This window comes from Marmota marmota, unplaced genomic scaffold (assembly GCF_001458135.2).
Source record: "Marmota marmota marmota unplaced genomic scaffold, marMar, whole genome shotgun sequence".
Classification (NCBI taxonomy): Eukaryota; Metazoa; Chordata; class Mammalia; order Rodentia; family Sciuridae; genus Marmota; species Marmota marmota.
In genome coordinates this window covers 39,865,482-39,891,309 of record NW_025999977.1, presented here as the reverse complement: position 1 = coordinate 39,891,309, position 25,828 = coordinate 39,865,482, and the positions used below count along the sequence as shown (strand labels likewise).

Below are 25,828 nucleotides of genomic sequence, written 5' to 3'. Positions count from 1 at the left end.
ACTGAGAAGAGCAGTGATGGAGATAATTGTTTCAACAATCTATTACTTGTAGACTGCGTCAGCTTTTTAAGTCTCATTCATAATCTTATTTGATTCCCTTCGCTTTCTCATTCATTCTTTCATTTATTCAGCAAATATTTACGAAGTATCTCCTATGTGTCTGGCATTATGTTAAGACCCAGAGATGAAGAGATTGTTAAGAGTGTTGGTCTTAGAGGGAGAAGTAAAGAGCAAAGACTTATGGCTGGCTGGCTATCTCTGTCTCTGTCTTCTCTGTCTCTGTCTTCTCTCTCAAATCTTCCTGTCTCTTAGTTCTGCCACTTTCTGTGTGGTTTTAGAGAAATTGGTTAATCTGCATCTTAGTTTTTCCACATATAAAGCAAAGCATATGAAACCTAATAGGGTTGTTGTGAGGATCAAATGAGACAATATTGGGGAAAGATCTCTCTAAATCTTGTAATAGTATGTGAGTGAGTGTTTATTTTTGATTTGCACCCTGTTAGTTGTTTCATTCATTCAGGAAATGAAAGTCCCTAAATTATTTCACGCTTTGGCCTAGTATAATATCTGGAGATTTTAGGTGTATCAGTTCAGCCAACGGTGTGATTTTAAGCAACTAACTGCTAACTGAACTTCTCTGAGTCTGTTCCATGATTTGAAAAACAAGGATGTCAAACAATATTGACCTTTTTTTTTTTTTTCCTTTTCCCAGTCCTGGTGATTGAAGCCAGGGACACTACACCACTAAACTACACCCCAGCTCCCCCAGCCTCCCCCCACACTTTTTGACAGGGTCCTGCTAAGTTGCCAAAGCTGGTCTCCGACTTGTGATCCTCCTACTTCAGCCTCCAGAGCCAATGGGATTACAGGCATGCACCACCATGCCTGGCTTAATATTGATTTCTTAGTGTTGATATATCCAATGAGATACTGTATGTAAAAAGTGCATGGCTCAGAGTAAATAAATGTTGGATAACATTGTATTTAGGGCAGAGTCTTTTGTTCTCATTGCAGTATTTCTATTTCTGAAGCATTCCCCCCCCCATACTCAGTTCAGTTTGTGCACACCTGGGGCTCTGAAGCTTCTGTTGCTTTCCTTTCTGAGAGGAGAGGTAAAAATGGGCTAGTAGAGTAGGAAAGAACAACAGAGTTCTGAGCATGTGATCAAGCCATGGCCCAGGTCCTCTGACTTCTGCTGATCCAAGGACCCTGACCTCTGGCCTCTTGGGGCATCCAGAGATTGCCCAGAGATTCTCTCTGGACTGGGTATTGTCCTGCTCTCCCAAGCTTGAGGTCTTCTAAAGAAGACAGCATTGTATCTAAAGGGCAAGAGTAATGAACCTCTGCTCTTCCTCTTCTGAAAATATAGAAGGGGCTGGCAAGTTTTGGGTGCATACAAAGAGGACCCCAGAAGCTCCCCCAGAGTGCTCGGAGCCTAGTAACCAGGAAAGAGTGGTGTAGCCAGAGATGCTGGGGGAGGTGCTCAGAGAGGCCAGGGTTCTTGGGTTAATCATCTCTGTGGCTCAGATAAAGCCCTGCCAATTGGAAGCAGAGTCATTATGACCAGAGGGGTTTGTGTGGCTGAAGAGGCAGGCAGAACAGTGTGTCCATATTATAGGACCATGCCAGGCACAAAACGGTTTCAACACGTGATTGAGACCCCAGAGCCTGGCGAGTGGGAGGTGAGACCCTTCTTGATATTGGTCTTCTGCCCTGACTCCTTTCCCTCCACCCTGGGTTTCTGCCCGCTCCTTTTTCCTTCCTATTTTCCCTCCTGATCTTCCTTCCCTAATAGGCTCAAATAATCAAGAGAAGGCTAAGGTCCTGGTGTGTGAGTGTTGGGGGTGTGTGTGTGGTTCAAACACTGTCTGCTGCCACTCCTACCTCCAGCGCAGCAGGCATGAAGGAGGCATTGGCTTCCTGCCCCATCCTTATCCCCTTCCTCTCTAGTTGTCTGGGTATGAGGCAGCTGTGCCAATCACAGAGAAGTCAAACCCACTGACCAGGGACTTGGACAAAGCAGATGCCGAGAAAATTGTTCGATTGCTGGGGCAGTGTGATGCTGAGATCTTCCAGGAGGAGGGGCAAGCCATGCCCACATACCAGGTGACCCAGCCCCAGCCCCTGGACACAGTTGATAAAGATGCTAACCCCAGCCCCCTCTCAGCCTCTGCCCTCCCAGACAATGGCTCCTGATTTTGGAAACCCCGAGAACCCTCTCTTCTTCCATCCTGATCCACTGACCTCCCTTTCTTGGCTTCTGATTCCTGCCTCATCCCTGTAGAGACTATACAGTGAATCAGTTCTGACCACCATGGTGCAAGTGGCTGAGAAAGTTCAGGATGTGCTGAAGGTACTGATGATTTGTTTGTTCCCTGCCTACGCTATTCCGTTTCCCTCTTTCTCTTTCTTTGGTCTCCATTTCTTATTTTATGGATCTTAGTTGTCCATTCTTTCAGTCCTCCCTCTTGGATCCTTATTGTAATCTTATTAATCAATAATAATAATAATAATAACTATTAACTGCATAATACTTTATAATTGACCCTGAACTTTCACATCCATTATCCTCACAAAGACTTGTGAAGTTGGTATTACTGTCTGTTTACTTTCAGATGAAAAAGAAAAGACTTAGAATAATCACAGTAGTTTGCCCAAATGCTAATAATTATTGGATAATACTGCTTTTAAGTTTTTATTTGAATGATAAAGCTGCTCTCAGCCCCTTCTAGAATAAATTATGGACTGAATAAATAGCTATGTCAGAGATGGGAGTCAAACTGAAGTTTCTTTCTCCAATCCAGTGTTCCTTTGACTATACCACATAGCCAATGTTGTGTTCAGTTTTGTGATGCAAGGAGGGATAAGGAGTCCCTTGAAGTCCTCTTCCATTAATGACAAAGAAAAGAAAGTGCTTCCCTATATTCCAGCTGGGTCCTGGCAATCTAGATATCTTTCCTTCCTCAGGAGCCAGAGGAAGCGCTGGTGGTACTTAGTGGAGGGGGCACCTCTGGCCGGATGGCATTCCTCATGTCAGTGAGTACCCCGTTCCCCAGTTTTCCTTCCTCTCTCTCCCTTCTGCAGATGATTCCCCAGGTCCATGAAGGTCATCATAGCTAAGTTTCTAGGTGGACCCTTCATTAGACTTGGGCTGCATGCCTCATTCTCTCCTCCAAAAGTTAGATCCCACCATGGAGTCCCATTTCTCCTGAGCCCATTGGAGACCCACCATTCTATTGGTAATGTCTCTACATCCCATGCATCCTAAGTAATCATCTCCAACTAGCATCTTTAACTGGCAGATTCCAAGTAGGAATGAGCTAAGCACTGGCCTAGGAGATAATTATACAGTTTTTACCCTTTAGGAATTGAAAGTCCAAGTTACTTGTTCCTTCACTGTCTTTACTTCTTCACATATTCTCCCTGTTTACAGGTCTCCTTTAACCAGCTAATGAAAGGTCTAGGACAAAAACCTCTTTATACCTACCTCATTGCAGGGGGTGACAGGTAAGTCGCTTTGGCCTATAAATGTTTCATTTGGCCTGAATATGTGTTATTTTAGAACCTGAATTTGAATGACTTTAGACAAAGATTATTTCCAAAATACCTCAGTCCCCAGCATTCTTTATTGCCTTACTTTTGGCCTACTTTACATACTTAGGTTACCTGACTGGCCTTTGTAGGTATTTGAGTGTTTCAACTCTATGGAGTGTCTATCATGGTGCCCAACAAACAGTAGGTGTTCATTCAATGATTGTTTTCCTTCATTCCCTTCTCTCAGCATAACTTGCCCTAATAAGCCATAGACTTCTGCTTTACAACCAGTGCCTCTGACCTTAAGTCTGCCCTTATAGGTCTGTGGTGGCCTCTAGGGAAAGGACAGAAGACAGTGCCCTACACGGGATTGAGGAACTGAAGAAGGTCTGTGCTTCCTACTAATATTCAACCAGAGACCTCTGTCTGTTCCTTCTCATGGGGACATAAAAGCCCCAACATTCAGATCAAGTCTGTCCTGGCCCCGATAACTAATATTATTATTGGGTGGGCCCAGGAGTCCTCCCAGTTATTTAACTTGCTCATCTTCCTGCCTGCCCTAGGTGACTGCTGGGAAAAAAAGGGTGATCGTCATTGGCATTTCAGTGGGACTCTCTGTAAGTGTGAAGGCAGGTTGAGTGGATCAATTTTACAAGAAGAAAAGGGATGGGAATGGAATAGTATGGAAGGTAGACAATGTGGGTGCTAGAAAACAGAAAATTTGCACAAGGAATTTTAATTAGTTTTACTAATTTAGATCCAGTTGTATGAATGTGGGAGGAGGGAAAAGAGATCCTATCTCAGAATAACTGTGTATTGATCCATCATCAATCAAAATATATGGACTAGTCCAGGGGTCAGCAAACTATGCTGGCAGTCAATCTAACTAGCTGCCTGTTTTTGTAAACAGCTTAACTGGCACATAGCCACTTGTGTTTTCATACAGTTTACAGCCTCTTTTGTGCTATAGCACTAGGGATGACTAGTTGGACAGAGATCATAGGGCCCACATAGCCTAAAGTATTTATTCCCTGGCTCTTTTCAGAAAAATATGTCCCTTGGGCTAGTCCTTTGCTACATGAACATTAGTCCTTGTACCAACAACATCATCACCTGGAATTTATTAAAAAATTCAGGATCTCAGATTCCAGCCAGGACCCACTGAGTCCAAATCTGCATTTTAACAAGATTCTCTAATAGTTTGTTTGAGAAGCACTGAACTAGGGACCCCAAGGTTCCTGTCAACTCCACAGCTCTCAATCAGAGAGAATTCAGTGAGCAGAAATCTAGATCCCAGCAGTGCATGCCATGGAGGGAGGCATACAAGGAGAAGAGGATACTGACTTCCAGAAGCTTGCAGTTTAGTTCAGTAATTTCCAAACTTTACAGAATAGAAAATTTCCTTAGAAAAACTTACTAAAAATGTAGGATCCTTAGGGTATCTGTTAAAAATGTGCCTCTGCTTTAAATTTGGATTTTTTTCTTTTTGTGATACTAGGGATTAAACCCAGGGCCTTGTGCATGCTAGGCAAGCACCTTCCACTGAGCTACATCCCTAGCCCCCAACTTAGGATCCTCTTAATCACTAGGAATCTCCCTTTTGAACAAGCATTCTGGGGGATTCTGATGCACAAGGGCCTTGGGGCAACACTCAGAGTAACCCCCTCCTCATGTCCTCCTCTCTCACCACCATCAGGCTCCCTTTGTGGCAGGCCAGATGGATTACTGCATGGACAACACAGATGTCTTCTTGCCTGTCCTGGTTGGTTTCAATCCAGTGAGCATGGCCAGGTGAGCCTTTTGTAATGACTGGCCAGCCCTGGGGGAGGTTGGGGCCGACATGCCAAAGTCTATAGTACAATTACAAAAGGAGGACTGATGGAATAGTTTTGTTTGCCAAATCTCAGAATACTAAAGTAAATATGGGGTACCCCTAAGTTTATGAAGTTTTTTTGTTGATTGGTTGATTGAATTATTCTCCCCTGATTTCAGAGAGGATTGAAGGCAGTTTACAAAGGTTACATAACAAATACAAAAGTTGGCATACATTCAAAAGAAGGATTGAAGAGTTAAGGAAAACAAGGGCGAGCAGAAAAATTGGGGTGAGGAGAATGCATACCACAAAGATCTGTGCTTTTATTTAGGGTGAGCACCAAGGGTCTTTTCAAAGTTGCAGATGCCAAGTGGCACCTACTCCTGTTTATTCAGCTCTCTTATTTTCATTCCCAAAATTTCTCTTCATTCCAGGCACCCTTTTGTTCCTCTCTGGCTGTTCAAATCCACCCCCCTCTTCCTTCCCTGAGAGCCCTGTGCTGTCAAACAACCTCCCTCTTAGTCTTTATCTAAATGGCCATTTTGTCTGATATCAGAGAAAGTTAACTAATAGTGTGCAGATGTGGTTCCAGACTTAGGGTGCCTGGGTATTAACAAACGAGAGGGAAGAAAATTCTTAGCCCCTTGTGTTAGAGATCTGATTTTATTGATTTGGAGGTAAAGCCCCAAAATGTCCATTTTAAACAAGTGTCCCTGGAGATTCCACTGTACAGCCAGTTTTAGAGGAATCTGCTAAATAAACTCATGGAGTGGGCCACCTGATATGACTGAGGGCTTCCTGTCACTGAAAGGATCACAACATTGGCTTTTTGATTATTTTAGAGCAGCTTTGCATGTTTTGTGGTGGTCTTGGGGAGGCAAATGAGTTGGGTACTTTTGGAGGTATTTTTCCAAGTTTCAGACTCTAGATTCGTAGTATAATTCCTACAAAAGGTGTAAATGAGTCTGAGATACTCCTAACCCTGATCCTTTTCATGGAGGACTTTCCTTCACCAAAAATATATCTGCTGCAGTGGATGCTAATTTCAGGTCCTGTGACTAAGTGAAATGAAGAATTTCAAACAATGTAGGCGTGGAGATCTTCCAGTTGTTCCTTAAATCAGTGACTCCCAAACTTGGCTGATCTTCAGAGTCATCTGAGAAGCTTTTAAAATATACTGATTTTTGGGTTCTGCTCCAGAACTGTTGGTTCTGAATCTGAGGGTGAATATGACATCCAGAAATGGATAATTATTAAAAACAAAACTCCCCTGGTGATTTCAATATCCAGCCCAAGTCTAGGAGTTTGAATTTTAAACCACACGATATAGACATTATTTCACTTCTTTGCTTAAGTCTCCTCTTTCTTAAAGATTCTAGGAAGTTTTAGAAATAGCCTGAGGATAAATGATTGATAAGAAATAACTTTATGCAATGGATATGAAATACGTAAAACTTGTCTGCTTTAGAAGTCACAAAAGAGGTGCAGGAGGCAGGAGGATTACAAGTTCAAAGCCAGCCTCAGCAATTTAGCAAGACCCTAAAACCCTAAGCAATTTACAAAAGTCCCTGGGTTTAATCCCTGGTACAAAAAAAAAAAGAAAAAAAGAAAAAAAATTGAAAAGAAGAGAAGGAGAGGAAGAGAGAAGGAGAAGAAGAAGAGGAGTTATACAAAAGAAAAAATATATCAAAATAGTTCAAGAAGGAAGGGAATCTTTGCAGGGATTGATGATAAGGGGAAGTTAGGGATGCAATGTGCAGAAGTGACTTTTTGAGGTCCTGTCACAGTAGGTGATTCACAAATTGTTCCCTAGCAAGTAAATACAGGAGATACTCATTCTTTGACATTCTATGATTTGTAACTAAGCAGATAACAAGCCTGTAGCTCTCTTATCTCATTAACACATTGCTTTGTTCTTGATTAATTTATTCAAGGAATGCCTGCCAATTGTCAGGTGCTATGTATGCTTCATACCTTGCAGCTAGCCAAGCATGGTGGCGCTTGTCTTCTACCCCAGTGTCTTGGTTTGGCTGGAGAATCATAAGTTCAAACCTAGCCTGACTCTGTCTCCAAAAAAAAAAAAACAACAAACAAAATTACAGTCTTATTGGCACACACCTGAATTCCAGCAACTCCAGAGGCTGAAGCAGAAGGATCTCAAGTTCAAGGCCAGCGTCAGCAATTTTTCAAGGCCCTAAGCAACTAGCAAGGTCCTATTGCAAAAAAAAAAAAATAATAATAATAAATAGCTGGAGGGCTGGGGATATAGCTCAGTTGGTAGAGTGCTTGCCTTGCATGTGCAAATCCCCAGCACCATCCAAAAAAAAAAAAAAAAAGAAAGAAAAGAAAAAGAAAAGGGGGTGGTGGGGGTTTGGAGATATGGCTTAGTGCTTAAGCAGCCCTGGGTATAAATTCCTAGCACCCCCAAAAAAAACAAACAAACAAACAAATAGTGTCTTGTAGCTTGGTTCCCTCACTATGGACTTATCCCTCCCTCCTCCTTTGGAAGGATTTCCAGAATGTATTTCCAGCAACGGGAAGGGCTGCTAAAGGACCCTAAGATAGAAGGCAATTCTGACATTTGGCGATGGGCATTCCCCTAGTGGGCCACAGAGAGCAAGGTTAGGGTGGCCATGGCTGTGGGGCTTATGGCAGTGGGGCTGATGCTAGGGCCAGGATACAAGGTTCTTGTCTCCTGCTAGAACTTTAAACTTGAGTATTAGCTTTGCTCTGCTAAAAACTTTGCTGAAAGTATTATTAATCCTATCCTTGGGGTTCAAGGACACACTACCCCATGAGCTCCAAAGCATATCTCTCTACAAAGTTGTTGACCTCTGACTCCAATTTTAATGTGGTCATTGACCCTGACTCCCAATGGAAGCCCTGCCTTTAGATCCTCACAGACAATTCTTCTACCTCTGTGTCTCTCTGGACTCCAGAAATGACCCCATTGAAGACTGGAGTTCAACATTCCGGCAAGTAGCAGAGCGGATGCAGAAAATGCAAGAGAAACAGGAAGCTTTTGTGCTCAATCCTGCCGTAGGGGTACGGCCTCTCTCTCCTTTTTCTATGCCCTCCCTCAAGCATCTGGGAATTGCTGCTTAGGGCCTCTGATTTGTGGTTCAGTTCATCTTGCTCAAATTCCTGAGGTATCGTGTGTCATCTAGCATGTTTTAAATGAAATCCTATTTTCATTTTGAGGTGTTTTATCTTTATTCCAACTCTGATTCTCAAATCAATAACTATTAAACACTTCAGTGATCTAGGGTAGCTTTTTTCTATCTGGGTACAGACAGCCTGGTCTAGCCATTGTTGTCTCATTTAGACTCTTTCATATATTTAAATTTCAAATATGGGATGCTGTTCCAGTCCTATCTTTCTGCATCCTCTCCAGGATGGAGCAGGCCTTAGCCTCTGGGCTCCTATTTAATTTTTGTCTTTGATTTGTTTTCCTCTTTTCTGGGTTGCGGATGCATCTTACTGGTACCATCTACCCTTATTCTGGCCTTAGCCAAAGCCTTGCCATTGCCTCCCTCTGCCTGTGGTGGGCACATTTATGACATTCTCCTTGATCTTCCTTGTGTGAGATAAGAAGAGGAAATTCCATACCACAGAAGATTTCCACCACTTTCTCTCTTCCGTGCTCATCTCTTTTCTCCACTCTACGGGCTCTCAATCTTCTTTTCTCAATCACTGCTTTTTAAATTATCTTTGCTGTAGTTTTTGGAATGCTGTGTTACAAATCGGTACTATTGCAATGGCTGCTTCATGGGTTTGTCCAAAGCATGGGAACTGTGACATTTGGGTTGACAAACTACCACAAAACATGGTAGTGGGAGAAGTGGGGAGAAAGTTTCATAAAAAAAAAAAAAACATCCTCTGGGCTGGGGATGTGGCTCAAGCGGTAGCGCGCTCGCCTTGTATGCGTGCGGCCCGGGTTCGATCCTCAGCACCACATACAAACAATGATGTTGTGTCCGCCAAAAACTGAAAAATAAATATTTAAAAAAAAAAAAACATCCTCTGAAAAAACCCTTGACTCAATTCAGAAGAGACCTCCTCCATGAGAATCCTGAAGCACCACAAGGATGACCAGAGGTAGCCTTTTCCCTCTTTCTTTCAGTTAAGCCTACCCAAGCATTCCTCTCCACAGCACATTATTGAAAGCATGTTCAGGGACACTAACCAGAGTGCATCCCCAAGGTCTTTAACCAGGATACATGCTCAGAGGTCACTAACCAGAGTGTATGCCCAAAGTCATTAACCAGGGTACATATCCAGGGGTCACCTACCAGAGTTCATGCCCAAGGGTCACCAACCACATTCCATGCCCAGAGATCACCAACCATATTCTGTGTCCAGGGTCACTAACTGGTGGACTCCAGGTTCCTTCCTCTATCAATCCCTTCTGAGTATCATTGCCTCCTCAGCCTGAGGGTCTCAGCGGTTCCTCCCGGATGAAAGGGGGAAGTGCCACCAAGATCTTGCTGGAAACCCTGTTGTTAGCAGCTCATAAGACTGTGGACCGTGGCATTGCAGCATCTCAAAGGTATGAAGGATCTGGGCAAGAGATAGATCACAGTCAGCTGGACGATGGAGGGGGAAATGGGAGGACCAGGTCCAGAGGTTATTAACTTGGGCATGATCCAGGTCATACGGGCTGGAGACCATCCCGTTATGGCCTCCTTCCCTAGTCTCTAGTGTAACTCCCAGATGGTTCACTTACTTTCTCATCTACTCTCTGATCCCATCTTCCCCCAAAGCTCTCTTGATGCCCTTACTCCTCTCTCTGCTCTTTAGTTTTGTGCCCACCTCACCATGGACCAGCAGCTTTAGTTTTATGAGAATTGTGCCTTTCCCTAGATGGGGTGGGGAGTACCTAAATTTTCTTCTGAGATGTTGGGCCCTCCTGGGAACTGTTGACTTTTCTTCTAGATGCCTCCTGGAAATCCTCCGGACATTTGAGCAGGCTCATCAGGTGACCTACAGTCAGAGCTCCAAGATTGCCACCCTGATGAAGCAAGTCAGCACCAGGTATTTGGATTTGTGTTTCGAAGGGTCATCCTAGGAGCAGGGGAGAGTAGGGAATCTGTGAGATATGCTAACATAGGGAGGTGAATGGATCTACCCGAAGGGTCGTGGTTGACTCTTGTTTGTTTACACCTATGCTCTTCCATGTGTATTTCTGACCTCTGGTGATCACTCATGTCCTGATCTCTGATGCATTGTCAGCCTGGAGAAGAAAGGCCGAGTGCACTTGGTTGGCTGGCAGACCCTTGGCATCATTGCCATCATGGATGGAGTAGAGTGCATCCACACTTTTGGCGCTGGTGGGTTCCCAGTCCCAACATTCTTCCTGATTCCACCTGACTCCAACTAATTTGTCCACTATCCAGATATTTTCCTGTCAACCCATGGAGGATCTCACAGAGGTTCCTCAGTGTCCATCCTGCTCTACCTAAATAGGCATTTCAATCAAATTATTCGTCCTTTCCATCCCATCTCAGTCCCTGATCTCTCAACTCCCACCTCTGCTCATGACTATGGCCTCCCACATGGGTAACTCCTCACCCACACCCCACTTTCTGCTTTTCTCCCAGCTCCTAAAGCCTAGAGCCTTCCTTTCCTATAAACCCCATCACTTCTCTTTGTCTTTAAACTTTCCAGATTTCCGAGATGTCCGTGGCTTTCTTATGGGTGATCATAGTGACATGTTTAACCAGAAGGCTGAGCTCACCAACCAGGTCAGAGGAAGACAGTTGGAGAAGTTGTGAATTTCACTGGTGTGCAGGGGGAGGGAGAATAGGGGAAGGTGAGGGTGGAAGTGAGAATACGATGGGATAAACTGTCCAGAGAAGGGAATATGGATTAGAGGTCACTAGGCTTTGAGGCAGCTTGGGGGGTGTGGACGGCTCTGGTTTTACTTCTTAAAACCTGGCTCCAGTCCACTGATTTGCTACATCATCTTGGGCAAAAACACTACCTTTTTGAACCTTGATTTTTACATCTGTAGTCCAAAGGGCTGCACTCGGTGTCCTCTAAGTCCTTTTCAGTCTTGTGCTCTAGAGTGTTCTCATGGAAGGGACTCTCCCATCATCTTCTGCCCCAGGGTCCCCAGTTCACCTTCTCTCAGGAGGACTTCCTGACTTCCATCCTGCCTTCTATCACGGAAATTGACACTGTGCTCTTCATTTTCACCCTGGATGGTAAGAGGGGAGGTGGGAGTGAAAGGGTGAAGGGCTGGAAGTGGTAGGGTAGCAGAGAAGCTGTCATTTCTCTGGATCTTAGGACACCTGTTAAGAGGGAGGGATGGGGTGAGTGTCCTGACTGGAGCTCAGGGTGGCAGGAAGGAGAGTAGCACATTTTTCAACTCTGATGCCCACCCCTAGACAACCTCATGGAGGTGCGGACACTGGTGGAGCAGGTGAAAGAGAAGACCACTAACATCCAGGCCCTGGCACACAGCACTGTGGGGCAGTCTCTGCCGGTGAGGCTCCAGCCTTGAGGAGGGGACGTTGGGTGGCAGTTATAGCCAGGCCTTCCTGGACATGCTACTCACTCCTGCTCCTCTCTGTTTACCTTCAGACCCCTCTGAAGAAGCTCTTTCCCTCCATCATCAGTATCATGTGGCCACTGCTGTTCTTTGAATATGAAGGGAACTTCATCCAGGTAAGGGGGATGAGAAAGTAATATCCACAATGAGGGGATAAAAGAGGGAAGGATTCCAGAAATTGAAAACCCAAAGCAGGAGGAGAGCAATATCTAGCCCCCCTGCCAATTCAGCCAGGCAATTCTTGAGTTACCAGGTCACTAGACAGAGTTTCCAAGGCAAAGAGCTACTGGGTTCAGCTCCCTCTAGGAACATGCAAAACGGGCAGGATTACTTAACAGATGCTCATTTATCCTTTGGGACAGGTTAATTGTGGATACTCTAGTTATCATCACAATCTAAAAACCTTTAGGGCATGGCTTTTTGGCAAAATATTCTATGCTGGACTTAGTGTATATATTGCATTGATATGGTCCCCTGCTTGATAATGAAATTATAATAAAAATTATAATCAAGGACAAACACTGATAATAATCATAGAAATAATAATCAGATTGTGTGTACTTTGCATTTTAGTTTAGAATGGGCATCAGGAAAACTGGGTGCTAGTCCAGCTCTGCTGTGTAAACCAAGGAAAAAAGCAATTTTACATCGCTGGGTCTTAGTTTTCACACTCACCATCTGCCCACTCTCCATGGGGCAGACCCAAGACCTTGGTGGGTTGCCCTGGAGGGATGTGGTCTCTCATCCATTATTTGAACCATCTCCTTCAGGAAGTTTCCCCACTTGACCAGACACAACTGGCTGCTGCCTCACTGGAAACTTTTTTCCCCTGAGCAGTTCTCATTCTAATGTACATCTTTGTCATCTCCTCCAAGTGGTGTGCATTTGTTACCTCTCTGCTTCTTGTCATGCTTCCCACATTCATTGTCTCCTATGAGATTTGCCTGTCTTCTAAAAAGTCTTCTCTAATTGATCTCATGTCACCTTGGCCTTCCTTCATGTTCTGTACCTCTCCACACTTCTAGGCTCCTTGATGGCATCATAATCCCTAATACACAAAGTGCAAAGTTTCTTGTTCCCTCACACCCTTTGAACATTGGGTAGCATATCTAAAGATATGTATTGGCCATTTGATCCTTTTTCTTTTAGTTCTTCTTCTCTTTCTAGTATATTCTCTCATTCTTTTTAGGAGTTGTTTATTTTCTTTCTGATTTGTAAGGAGATGTATAGACCAAGTAACTTTTTTTTTTCTGTTTTAAAGCTTTCCAGCTTATTATGTTTCTTTGATTTCTATGTTTTTGATATGGAGATAAGTTATTTAAAATTTTCTGTACTCAAATCTATCCACTTTGTCTTTGTTAGTTTTTATCTTTCTCTAGATGTTGAGTTTACCTTTCTAAATGGATTGGAATTGTTTAAAAGAAGGAGGCTTCCATTAGGGCTTGTGAATCTTTAGTAGTAGAAATATTTTTTTATGTAAACTACACTCAGATTTTTATTTTGAAAATTTCAAACTTGGAGAATAATTTGCAAGAATAGCTCAATGAACACTCACAGGCTTTCCCCTAGATTCACTAACTCCTCTGGCCACATTTGCTTTATCTCTTTTCCCTGAATTGTTTGAAACATAGCTGGAGCTATGAGGGCATGTCACCCCAATTACTTTGGAATGTGTCCCCCAAGAACAAGGACATTTGCAATATAAATATGATACAATTATCCATTCAGGAAAATGACCGTTATTGCACTTCTATTAACTCATATCCAAGCTATATTCAAATTTCCCCAATTATCACTGTATTGTTTTTATTTTCTGATTCCAGGATCCAATCAAGGATAATGCGTTGCCTTTATTAATCAGGTCTCTTTGGTTTCCTTTGATAGTCCTCAGTTTTTCTCTTTTTTGATTCTTATGACAACGGCATTTTAGAAGTCTAAAATGTCTTTAATGTCATTTCTCTCTCTTTTTTAACTTATTTACTTATTTATTTAGTTTTTGATGGTTTTTATTTTATTTATTTATATGTGGTGCTGAGAATCGAACCCAGTGCCTCATACATGCTATCCAAGTGCTCTGCCAAGGAACCACAACCCTAGCCCATCATTTCCAGAACATGCCTCATTTTGGATTTGCCCAACTGTTTAGTCATTATATTCAGGTTGATAAGAGTACCCACAGGTGGGGTTGGGCCCTGTCACATCAGAAGCAACTGATATCAGTTTGTCCCTTTACTGGTGAGGCTACATTTGATCATTTGGTTAGGAAGATGTTCATTAGATTTCTCTGCATCCTGTTGGTCAACAATCTTCACCGATAGTTTTAGCATCAACTGATGATTCTTGGTTGAACCAACTATTGTGGTTTTAAACTGGTGACTTTTTATTTCTATCCCTTCTAGGTATTTTCATTGGTTGGCATTGTTCTGTAAAGAAAACTTTCTCTTCACTTGCACCCAATCTGTGTGTGTTTAGTGTCATTATGGACTCTTAAATTTTTTGTTTGTTGTTGTTAAATGCATGTGTATGTGTGTCCATGTGTGTTGAGGTACTCAGGGCCACTGAGCTACATCCCAGACCTTTTTATTTTATTTTGAGACAAGGTCTTGCTAAGTTGCTCAGACTGGCCTCAATCTTGGGATCCTTCTGCCTCAGTCTCCCAAGAGGCTGGGATTATGGGCATGTCCCGCATTAAATGTGTCTTAATACATTCCTGTTGTTACCTGTTGGTTTGTGTGTGTGTATGTTTTATTTTGTTTTGATTTCGGTACCAGGTATTGAACTCAGGAGCGCTTTACCATTGAGCCACATCATCAGCCCTTTTCATTTTTGAGACAGGTTTATGCTAAATTGCTTAGAGTCTTGCTAAGTTACTAAGGCTCCAACTTGTGATCTTCCTGCCTCAGCCTCCCAAATTTCTGGAATTACAGGGGTGTGCCACCTCACCCAGCTCATTTCTCTCCTTTTTTTTTTTTTAATTGGAGTGGAGGGCACTGGGGATTGAACTCAGGGGCACTCAATCACTGAGCCACATCTCCGACCCTATTTTGTATTTCATTTAGAGACAGGGTCTCACTGAGTTGCTTAGCACCTCACTTTTGCTGAGGCTGGCTTTGAACGTGAGATCTTCCTGCCTCAGCCTCCTGAGCCACCGGCTTTACAGGCATGTGCCACCGCACCCCACTCATTTCTCTCTCTCTCTCTCTCTTTTTTAACTTATTTAATTATTTATTTAGTTGTTGATGGTTTTTATTTTATTTATTTGTATGTGGTGCTGAGAATCGAACCCAGTGCCTCATACATGCTATCCAAGTGCTCTGCCACGGAACCACAACCCTAGCCCATCATTTCTCTGTTTTTTTAAAAAAATATTTATTTATTTTTTTAGTTGTAGCTGTCAATACCTTTTATTTATTTATTTATATTTTAAAGAAATATTTATTTTTTAGTTGTAGTTGAATACAATATCTTTAATTAATTTATTTATTTTTATGTGGTACTGAGGATCAAACCCAGGGCCTTGCAGGTGCTGGGCAAGTGCTCTACCTCTGAGCCACAACCCCAGCCCCCATCATTTCTCTCTGTCTTTTTTTTTTTTTTTAATTTATTTTTTTTTATTTTTCGGCAGACACAACATCTTTGTTTTGTATGTGGTCCTGAGGATCAAACCCGGGCCGCACGCATGCCAGGCGAGCGCGCTACTGCTTGAGCCACATCCCCAGCCCCGTCATTTCTCTTTTTAATGCTCAAAATTTGAGCTCATTCAGGTTGGTTCCCTGGGGCATGTTTATATCCATATTTGAACATTCTTTGTTGTGTTTATTTTTGCAAAACAAATACAAACTGCCACCACCAACAACCAAAAACCTTTCTTAAGCCAAGGGTGGCATACCTTTTATATCTTTCCTGTTTTGCTTAACAAGATATTCTGAAAATGATTCCACTGCAATTAAAGCTCTATTTCTCGTTGGTATTTAGCTTTTTGGTATGTGCCCATGTATAATAGTTTGCCCAGCCAATCTCCTGTGTAGGGCATTTAGGTTGTTTACAGTATTTTGCTATTGCGAACAATGATGCAATGAATGTGCATATATTTTTGTAATCTTACAAGTCTTTGGGGGGATAAATTCCCAGAAGTATTAGAACTGGATCAAAGGGTAAATACATATGTAATTTTGTTAGATACTGCAAAGTGATCCCCTATAGGAGTGTACCATGTTGCTTTTCATGCCAGCAATGCTTCTTCCATGTAGCTTCTCTGAGAGTGTTAGTCAGATTTTCATCCCTGTGACCAAAATACCTGACATAAACAACTTAAGTAAGGAAAGGTTTATTTTGACTTACAGTTTCAGAATTTTCAATCCAAGGTGAACTGGCTCCAAGGCAGAAATCTGTGGAAGAATTTGGCAGAGGAAAGCTTCATAGCAGGGGGAATCAGATAAAGAGACAGAGGGAAGAGTCAGGGACAAGATATAGTCCCCAAGCACACCTCCAGTGACCTACTTCTTCCAGCCATGCACTGCCTGCCCACAGTTTCACCTCCTCCCAGTAGTTCATTCAAATTATTAATCCACCCAATGGATTAATCCACTGATGAGGTTAGAACCTTCATGAGCCAGTCATTTTCTAAAAGTCCTTCCTCTGAATATTGCTGTACTGAGGACCAAAACACAAGAATTTGGGGACTTTTCAGATCCAAACCATAATAGAGAGTACTATCCAGATTTTGCCAATATGATAGTTAAGAAATATCATTTCTGTGTAGTTTTCATTTGTATTTCTTTTATTATGTGTGAAGCTAAGCACTTTTCACCTGGTTAAGGGTCTTTAGTGAATCTTTTTTATTCCCTTTATGAATTGCATGTTAATGCATTTTACCTCTTTTCCTGGTGAGCTTTTAATCTNTTTTTTTTAAGAGAGAGAGAATTTTAATATTTATTTTTTAGTTTTCGGCGGACCAACATCTTTGTTGGTATGTGGTGCTGAGGATCGAACCCGGGCCGCACACACGCCAGGCGAGCGCGCTACCGCTTGAACCACATCCCCAGCCCAACTTTGAGTTCTTTATAAAGACATCAGCTTTTAAAAAAATATATTTTAGTTGTAATGGGCACAATACCTTTATTTTATTTGTTTATTTTTATGTGGTGCTAGTCATTGAACCCAGTGCCTCATGCATGCTAGGCAAGCACTATACCACTGAGCCACAACCCCGGCCCCAAAGACATTAGCTTTTTTTTTGAAAAAAAAATATTTTTTTTAGTTGTTAAGGTACCTTTTATTTTTTTATATGTGATGTTGTGGTTCGAATACAGTGCCTCACACATGCTAGGCAAGCGCTCCATCACTGAACTACAACTCCAGCCCAAAGACATTAGCCATTTATTTCTGATATATATTGTAAATATTTTCTCTAGGTTTTAACCATGCAAAAATCTTTAATTTGGGGGGAGGAGGCTGAGGTTGTGGATCAGTGGTAGAACACTTGCCTAGCATGTATGAGGCACTGGGTTTGATCCTCAGCACCATATAAAATAAATAAATAAAATAAAGGTATTGTGTTCATCTACAATTAAAACAATGTTTTAAAAATCTTTAATTTTTTTGAGGTTGACCTGATTAATCTTTATTTTAGTCTATCCTTTCCTGAATGACTTGGGATACTACCTGTATCACATACTCAATTTCCATATTAATTGGTCCATTTCTGGACTTTCTGTTTTGTTCCAGGGGTCAGTCTATTGAAGTGCTGGTACCAGCACATTATATATTTAATAATAGAGACTTTATAGTATGTTTGTTATCAACTAGGGATACTCCTCCCTTCATTACTATTTAAAGATTTTCCCAGTTATAATTACAGATTTATTGTACTTTATAAACTTTAAATGAATGTATATCTAAATTACGTAAAGTTTAAAATGTTTTTGTGTTAATCATATAAATGGTTAGTGGTACAAATGGCTAAGAACATAACTCACAGTTAGCTGACCTCTGTCCTACAGGGCAGTGTGATATGTAGCCATAGCATGAATGCTAAATAATAGCCAGCCTTGTGTTGATTGGTCAGAATGGTCAGATTTCTGTTTTTGTATTCAGTGTCCTTGGCATGCACTTGTTAAGTGTTTACAGTATACCCTCTTCCAGGATTTTGTGTGACTAGTTATTTTAGGGGTTCCAGAATAAAAAGGAAAATTCGTAGTGATGTCTTGTTTCCTCAGCCTTCTAGTACTGTGTGACTCCTTTCAACATGTTGGTTGGATCCCTGTTGCAACAAGTGCAGTAATAGATAAGGGACACAGCGTGAACAAGATATCCGGGCTAAGGTCAAGTAGCAGTTGATACTCACAGTACCTGTCCATACGTTTTAATTTTCAAAATGCTTTCACATGCACTCTCTCATTCATCTAGGAGATGATTGTGGCAAAGTAGGAAATACCTTCATCATTGAATCACAAGACCTGGATTTAAGTCCTGATTCTGTTTCACTATCATATAAGCTTATCCAAGTTAGTTTACTTTTGACTTCTAGTTTCCTCATGGGTAGAAATGGGATAGAAATACCTATTCCAGCCAGGCACAGTGGTGCACGCCTGTAATCCCAGCGACTTGGGAGGCTGAGGCTGGAGAATCAAGAGTTCAAAGCCAGCCTTAGCAAAAGCGAGGTGCTAAGCAACTCAGTGAGACCCTGTCTCTAAGTAAAATACAAAATAGGGCTGGGGATGTGGCTCAGTGGTCAAGTGCCCCTGGAATTCAATCCCCAGTTCCCCAACTCAAAATAAATAAATAAATAGATAGATAGATAGATAGATAGATAAATATCTATTTCCTAGAGATAATGTAAGGATTAAACGAAATTCATTTTTCAAAAAACATGTATTTATTAGGAGCCATGTGTTAATCATTATCAAAAGGTCTGGGGCTCCGGAGCAGAATTAGACACCATCTCTGCCTTCAGGGAAACTGTGGCTTAGTGGATGAGTCCCAGGACTTATATCCTCCCTTTTGTGGTACTCAAGGAGCAAAAATAAATTTTTGGCAAGAGCAAAACCTACTATGGAAGGACTCAGAAAAAATATTTGCCCAGGGTTTAAAAACACAAATGGGTACAGCTGTTAGGTTTGCCTGAGATGTTCTGGTTTACACCCATTATCCTAGTATTTAAACCCTGTGCTGCTTAAACAAGTGATGTCTGTCTTTTAGTTCCTGGTTTTCCACCCTTAGGTCTTGTCTAGTAATGCAGCCCTTTCTATCTTGCAGCTCTCCCATCTTCTAATTTTCCATTTCCCCATGTGTCTGCCATTTTTAGAAGTTTCAGCGTGAGCTAAGCACCAAGTGGATACTGAATACAGTGAGTACAGGGGCCCATGTTCTTCTTGGGAAGATCCTACAAAACTACATGTTGGACCTCCGCATTGGCAACTCCAAGCTGTTCTGGAGGGCACTGGCCATGCTGCAGGTAAAGTGATGGGGTGGGCCTGGCCTTAAAACCTAGGCTGCCATTGGAAGGCATTTTGCAGAGGCAGAGAGATGTGTAGTGGTAAGGGCTGATTTTTCTGCTTTGTGCCTTTCCTCCTCCTTGTGTCAGATGCATCCCTCCCCTCTGAGTGTGTGTGCACACATTGGTTCTTGTTTGTGAAACAAAAACTAGTAGGCAAGATTCTTTTAGCTACAAGTATGTAACACAAACCCCATTCATACTGGTGTAAACTAAAGAACGCAAATGATTGCTCCTATAGATGGAACAGTCTAGGGCAGCCAGATTCTCTGATGGTGGGACTGAGAAACTTCACCTCTTACCTCTACTTTCTTCTGTTGCTCTCATTCTGGGACAGATCTTCTCCAGTAGGTGGCAAATCGACCATAAGTAGTACCAGCCTGATATCCTTGCCAGTTTAGCAACCCCAGCAGGAAAAGACTCCATCTGTCCTGTGAGACCCACAAATGCCTGGGGGAATGCTCTCATTGGCTTGTCTTTGGTCCCCTGCACACCCCTGAACCAATCACTGCCCAACCTTATTCGTGTGCTTTCCCTACAACATGGTGATGGAGGAAAGGGTGGGAGGTGAGCTTCAATCAAAACTTCTGGCCTGAGCAGGGGAAAACCATAGTTCTCCAGAGGAAAACAAGATGCAGATTCCAGAAGGAGGAGGAACAGATGCTGAGCAGCTAGCATGAGGGATGACCTTGAAAGTAAAGTTGCCAGTTTTAGCAAATAAAAATTCAGGTCAACCAGTTAAATTTGAATTTCAGATAAATAACGAACACTTTTTTTTTTTAAAGTATAAATGTTCCATGCAGTATTTGGAATGTATATGAATTTTTTTCCCGTTATTTCACATATAACTGAATATCCTATATTTCTGTTTGCTAAATCTGGCAACCCTATGTGAAAAAAAAATCAATATATCCAACATTTAATGAGCACCCATTAGGGTCCTGAAACAACCCATGGACCTACTGAAGTCCAATAGAACTTCAAAGAAGATGGGGTTGGTTTGCACTGTAGCCTCAGAAGGCTTCATGGAAGAGGTGATATTTGATTTAGACGTGGTGGTTTTGACTTGGATAGTTGAAAGGCAGAACTTATTCATATTAGTAAACACATTAGCCAAAGGTCAGAAGGAGGACTAGGTGTGCTATGTAGGGAACACAGACATGACTAGAGTGGAGAGTAACTTTACATAGTAATGAGGCATTACAAAGGAGCAGGAAGAGAAGGGATTGTGAAAAGTTAAAGCCAGACAGGAATTTGGACTTGCCAAATATTCGTAGATTTGTACTGTCCAAAACAATGGTCAGCAGCCACGTATGGTTATAGAACATTTGAAATGTGGCTAGTGTGAATTTTTAATTTTATATAAAAATTAAAGTAGTGAAATTTTTCTTTCTTTTTTTGGTACTGGGAATTGAGACCAGGGTTGCTTAGCCACTGAACTACATCCCCAGTCCCCTCTTTTTTGTAAGTTTTATTTTGAGACAATGTTAGGGCCTTGCTGAGTTGCTGAAGTTGGTCTCCAAGTTGGAACTCTCCTGCCTCAGCCTCCCAAGTTGCTGGGATTACAGGCGTGCACCACTGCATCCAGCTGAAAATTTTTTTCATTAAATGTAACATTATTGTGTTTGTAGGACTGAACCTCACTTTTTAGCCTTGCATATCAAGCACTCAAATTGAGATGTGTTGTAATTGTAAATAAACCCCAGATTTCATGGGGCTGGGATTGTGACTCAGTGACAGACCACTTGCCTAGCACGTGTGAGGCACTGGGTTCAATCCTCAGCACCACATAAAAATAAGTAAATAAAATAAAGGTATTGTGTCCACCTACAACTAAATTTTTTTTAAATAATAAAAAATAAACCCCAGATTTCAAAGATTTATTGCAAAAATATCATAAAATATCTCATTCATAGTTTTTAATATTGCTTACAAGGTTGAAATAACTTTAATATGTTGGGTTGAGTAAAATGTATTAACAATGATTTCACTTTTTTTTTTTAACGCACCTATTGGAAAACTTAAAAGATTCATATGTGGCTTGCATTTTATTTCTGGCAGTGCTAAGCTAACAGAAGGATACTGACAAAATGGAAGCATTATTTACTGATCGCTAGACAGCAATGTGCAGGGTGGATTTTATTATGAAAGAAACTGGAGGGAGGGAGTTCAGTTTAAAATTGCCTATCTGTGGGGTTGCTGGGACGTGATCGCAGAACTAATTCATCATTAATTCCAGTTTAACCCAACCTCATGGCCCACCACCAACTTCTTTTTTTATTTTATTTTTTAAAATACATGACAGCGGAATGTATTACAATTCTTATTACACATATAGAGCACAAATTTTCATATATTTGTAAAAGTATGTTCACGCAAATTCTTTGTACATGTACTTTTTTTATTACAATTTTTATTACACATATATACCACAATTTTTCATCTCTGTAAAGTAGGTTGACACCCAATCCGTGTCTTCATACATGTATTTTGCATAATGATGTCCATCACATTCCACCATCCTTGCTAATCCCCTGCCTCCTTCCTTTCCCTCCCTCCCCTCTTCCCTATCTAGAATTCATCTGTTCATCCATGTTCCCCCTCCCTACCTCATCATGAGTCAGCCTCCTTATATCAGAGAAAACATTTGGCGTTTGTTTTTTTGGGGGGATTGGCTAACTTCACTTAGCATTATTTTCTCCAACGCTATCCATTTACCTGCAAATACCAGGATTTTATTCTCTTTTATTGCTGAGTAAAATTCCATTGTGTACATATGCCACATTTTTTTAATCCATTCATCCACTGAAGGGCATCTAGGTTGGCTCCTAGTTTAGCTATTGTGAATTGTGCTGCTATAAACATTGATGCATCACCCACTTCTTTAGCCCAGTTTTTCTTTACATTTGGGGATTTCAGGATTGCCCAAAGGGACAAGTTCCCTGTAACCTCTATAGCCAGTATTTAGGATCCTAGTCTCCCAATTCCCCAGTTCTTTCTTCTCTCCATTCTTAGTTCCCTTGGTCTTCTAGCCGACGCTGATCTTAACAACTTCTTCCACAGCGGTTCTCTGGGCAGTCCAAGGCCCGATGCATTGAGAGTCTCCTCCAAGCGATCCACTTTCCTCAGCCACTTTCGGATGAAATTCGGGCTGCTCCCATCTCCTGCCACATCCAGGTTGCACAGGAGAAGGAACAGGTAGCCTGCCCTCTGCTGGTGACTCAACAAACACTGAGTACTTTTAGTATGTCAGGAACTTTGCTTAATATTTGGTTTACAAAATTCAGTGATATTCTGCTGAGCCTTCTCTCCAGGAGCTCCCCATTCATGGGGAACATGACAGTGACAAGTGATAACAGAGGTGTGAAAAATATACCAAAAAGGAATGCTCCCTTCTGGCTTGGAGGGGAGTCAATAAGAAGAGTGGGGTCTTTGAGCTGGATTTTGAAGGATGAACAGTTTACTGGGTTAAGATGAAGTTTTCTTTCTGCTCTTTTTTTTTTTTTTCGTGGGGTGGGTGGGTACTGGGGATTGAACTCAGGGGCACTCAGCCACTGAGTTACATCTCCAAACCTATTTTGTATTTTATTTAGAGACAGGGTCTTACTGAATTGTTTAGCACCTCACCATTGTTGCTGAGGCTGGCCTTGAACTTATGATCCTCTTGTCTCAACTACTTGAGCCACTGGGATTACAGGCATGGGCCGCCACACCTGGCTTCCCTCTGCTCTTGAGCCACCTCATTATCACTCTCTAGTATTGAAAACAACCTATTTTTGCATCCAGCCTGATGGATGCTCTAGCTTCTCCAGGGTTCTTCCTTAGATGATTTCACTTTCTCTATCTTTACTTCTCCTTGCCTCTTCCCCACAGGTAATCCCTGTAGCCTTGCTGAGCCTTCTCTTCAGATGCTCCATCCCTGAGGCTCAGGCACACCTGGCTGCAGCTCCCTCTGTCTGTGAGGCTGTCAGGAGCGCCCTTGCTGGGCCAGGTCGGAAGCGCAGGACAGACCCCCTGGAGTCTCTACAGCCTGCCCTGCAGTGACCTGGCATTTTTGGGTGTGAGGGAACCCAGCCCAGCTGAAGGGGACTTGTGCCAGCAGCACATGTGGTAGGAGGAAGAAATCCAGTTTCCAGGGGCACCAGCAGCACTTGGTGGGGAGAAAGATTTTCTCCATCTCAGGGGAGAAATTCTTGCTCTTGACTCAGTGTCTCTCACTTTCACTGGCTTTTTCTGATTTTAGAAATAAAACTAAATTCCTGTTTTGGAAAGTTATCCATCAAAGTCAGTAAGTCAGACTCAGTAGACAAGGGTGGGACAGGATGACTGGCTTGAGTTGGTCCTAATGGCAGATTTGATTTTTTAATGATTTGTCCCATTCCTTTGCCCCCTAGTCCAAACCTCTTCCGACATCCCTGTATTCCCATCTGCAATAGGCAGGCACGCCTGCACACGTTTGTGACAGACACACAAACAAGGAGAGGTGGGAAGTTTTAGGTAATTCCAGGGAGAGAGGGAGGGAGTTGAGTCCCTAGCATAGGTGTCGCGAGGGGGCAAAATTGCGATGTATGCAGTCGAGGGGAGAAATAAAGAAGGTCCACGTGCTTCTGCCCCTTTCAGTGCTTTATTCACTCAAACTACTCAATGCAATTTCACTCTATAGGTTCTTTAATATATATATATATATTAGTTTTAGGTGGACACAATACCTTTATTTTTTATTTTTATGTGGTGCTGAGGATCAAACCCAGTGCCTCATGCATACTAAGCAACACTCTACCACTGAATGCATCCTTGTTTCAGCTGGCTGAATCCCTGTTCATCAGCTCTATTATTTATACTAAATTTGGGGGCTTTTGACCCCCTTTCAATCCTTATCAGCTACCACCGGGTTTCTCCATGACATCATTTACCCTGGGGTCAGAAACATCTGGTCTGGTGGTCTCCTCCCTGATCTTCTCGCCTTTCCCTTTTATCAGGAGAGGACAGCCTGCCAGGGGCTTTACTCTGTTTATCAAGGTGAGCGGAAATAACTTGTTTGAGGCCATACTGGAGGGCTCTGTGGGTATGCCTGGTGAGACTGCAGGTTTCAAACTGCAGTTTTTAAAATGGAGTTGCTTAGGCTCAGGCCTAAGGCAATCCTCACAATAGGTCACCCAGAAAAAGGCAATCCCAATTAACGGGGTCCTTAATACTGGAATGAATTCGGCATCCTCACATGAGACCCATTGAACACTAAAAACCTCTGTAGTCTGTATTTTATTTTAATTAGTGCCTCACATATGCCGGGCAAGTGCACTTCCACTGAGCCCCAGCCCCAGCCCCTCAGTCTGTATTTTAGACTTCAGCTGTTGCATGTTTTGACAAATCAAAGGTCCCCCTTTCCTTCCAGATCTATGCCAGCTCTTCAGTACCTGTGACATATGGCTCCAATGGCAGAGAGCTGGCTCCCCCTTTTGGCAGAGAAATATCCACATGATGGACACCCAATAATGCTCCTGGAGATAAAACCTCCCCTGAGGTCATCAGAGAAGATATCCAGATTTCTAGAGCCCCAGGCAGAGCATGCTTGATCCTATAGATGATGCCAACATGTACAGTAGCCCACTCCTACTTGTGGCTGGGAGATAGTACAGGATTAGATTTCCCCCACACTGGATGCAAGAAAGCTCTAGAAGCCTCCAGTTCTTTGACTTGCCAAGTTCTTGGATAGAAGAAAGATATCAAGTGAATTTAATTCTTAAATAGTTGGATGTGATATTCAGGTATTATGAACAAAGTAGAGTGTGTGCCTTAACCTTGGGAGACATTGGAGGCTAGACATATTCTGGCATTGCAGAGGACAAAAAGATGACTAAGCTCTGATCCCTATCCCCTTAGAAACTCACAAGCACTATAAGCAATTCTAATATAAGACAGTTGAAGTGGATTGGAACAGCAGGGTAAGTACAGAGAGCTGCCAGAATTATTTTGGGAGATTACAGGGTAATCCAAGAATCACCAAAAATTTTGGAAGAAAGGAGGTTAGAGTGGGGTAAAGAAACAGTCAAAGAAAACCTGGGAATGTTTGAGACTTCCATTGGAATGTGAATCCTGTATCAGAAAGTCAGATCATTGTCAATGGAATTTGGACTCAGAAGAGCTAAAATAAAGATTCAAAGATTTGTGGGGGCTGGGGATATAGCTCAGATGGAAAATTCAAAGATTTGTTAGAATTGCTTAAAGGTAAATGGTAGGGTGACAACTTTTAACATGATTTGGAGAAAACAAACATCTGGCTGGGTGGAGGATGGGAAAGGCAGCGGAGCACAACAGACACTAGGATGGCAATTTATAAATCAATGGATGTGTAACTGATGTGATTCTGCAATCTGTATATGGGGTAAAAATGGGAGTTCATAACCCACTTGAATCAAAGTGTGAAATATGATAT

At 42.2% G+C, this 25,828-nt stretch overlaps 1 protein-coding gene and 1 long non-coding RNA gene across 4 annotated transcripts; both read left to right on the top strand.

Moving 5' to 3' along the window:
• Positions 1-1,522: 1,522 nt before the first annotated feature.
• Positions 1,523-23,670, top strand: Gckr (glucokinase regulator). Of its 3 annotated transcripts, XM_015479834.2 has the most exons (19): positions 1,523-1,682; positions 1,951-2,106; positions 2,285-2,353; positions 2,968-3,036; positions 3,434-3,507; positions 3,855-3,921; positions 4,098-4,151; positions 5,231-5,325; positions 8,287-8,392; positions 9,778-9,896; positions 10,283-10,381; positions 10,580-10,677; positions 11,015-11,091; positions 11,457-11,553; positions 11,737-11,834; positions 11,933-12,016; positions 19,207-19,356; positions 22,459-22,593; positions 23,269-23,670. In XM_015479834.2, exons 1-19 carry the CDS (start codon positions 1,560-1,562, stop codon positions 23,437-23,439), a joined length of 1,941 nt encoding a protein of 646 aa, XP_015335320.1. In that variant the 5' UTR covers positions 1,523-1,559; the 3' UTR covers positions 23,440-23,670. The 3 variants fall into 3 exon arrangements, with proteins under 3 accessions (XP_015335320.1, XP_015335321.1, XP_015335322.1); XM_015479835.2 differs by lacking the exon at positions 4,098-4,151; XM_015479836.2 differs by lacking the exon at positions 23,269-23,670 and having other exon boundaries at positions 22,411-22,593.
• A 581-nt stretch (positions 23,671-24,251) lies between these two features.
• Positions 24,252-25,666, top strand: LOC125617222. The gene is made up of 2 exons (XR_007348144.1): positions 24,252-24,414; positions 24,788-25,666. It is a non-coding gene; the product is annotated as an uncharacterized LOC125617222 (long non-coding RNA).
• The last annotated feature ends 162 nt before the right edge of the window (positions 25,667-25,828 follow it).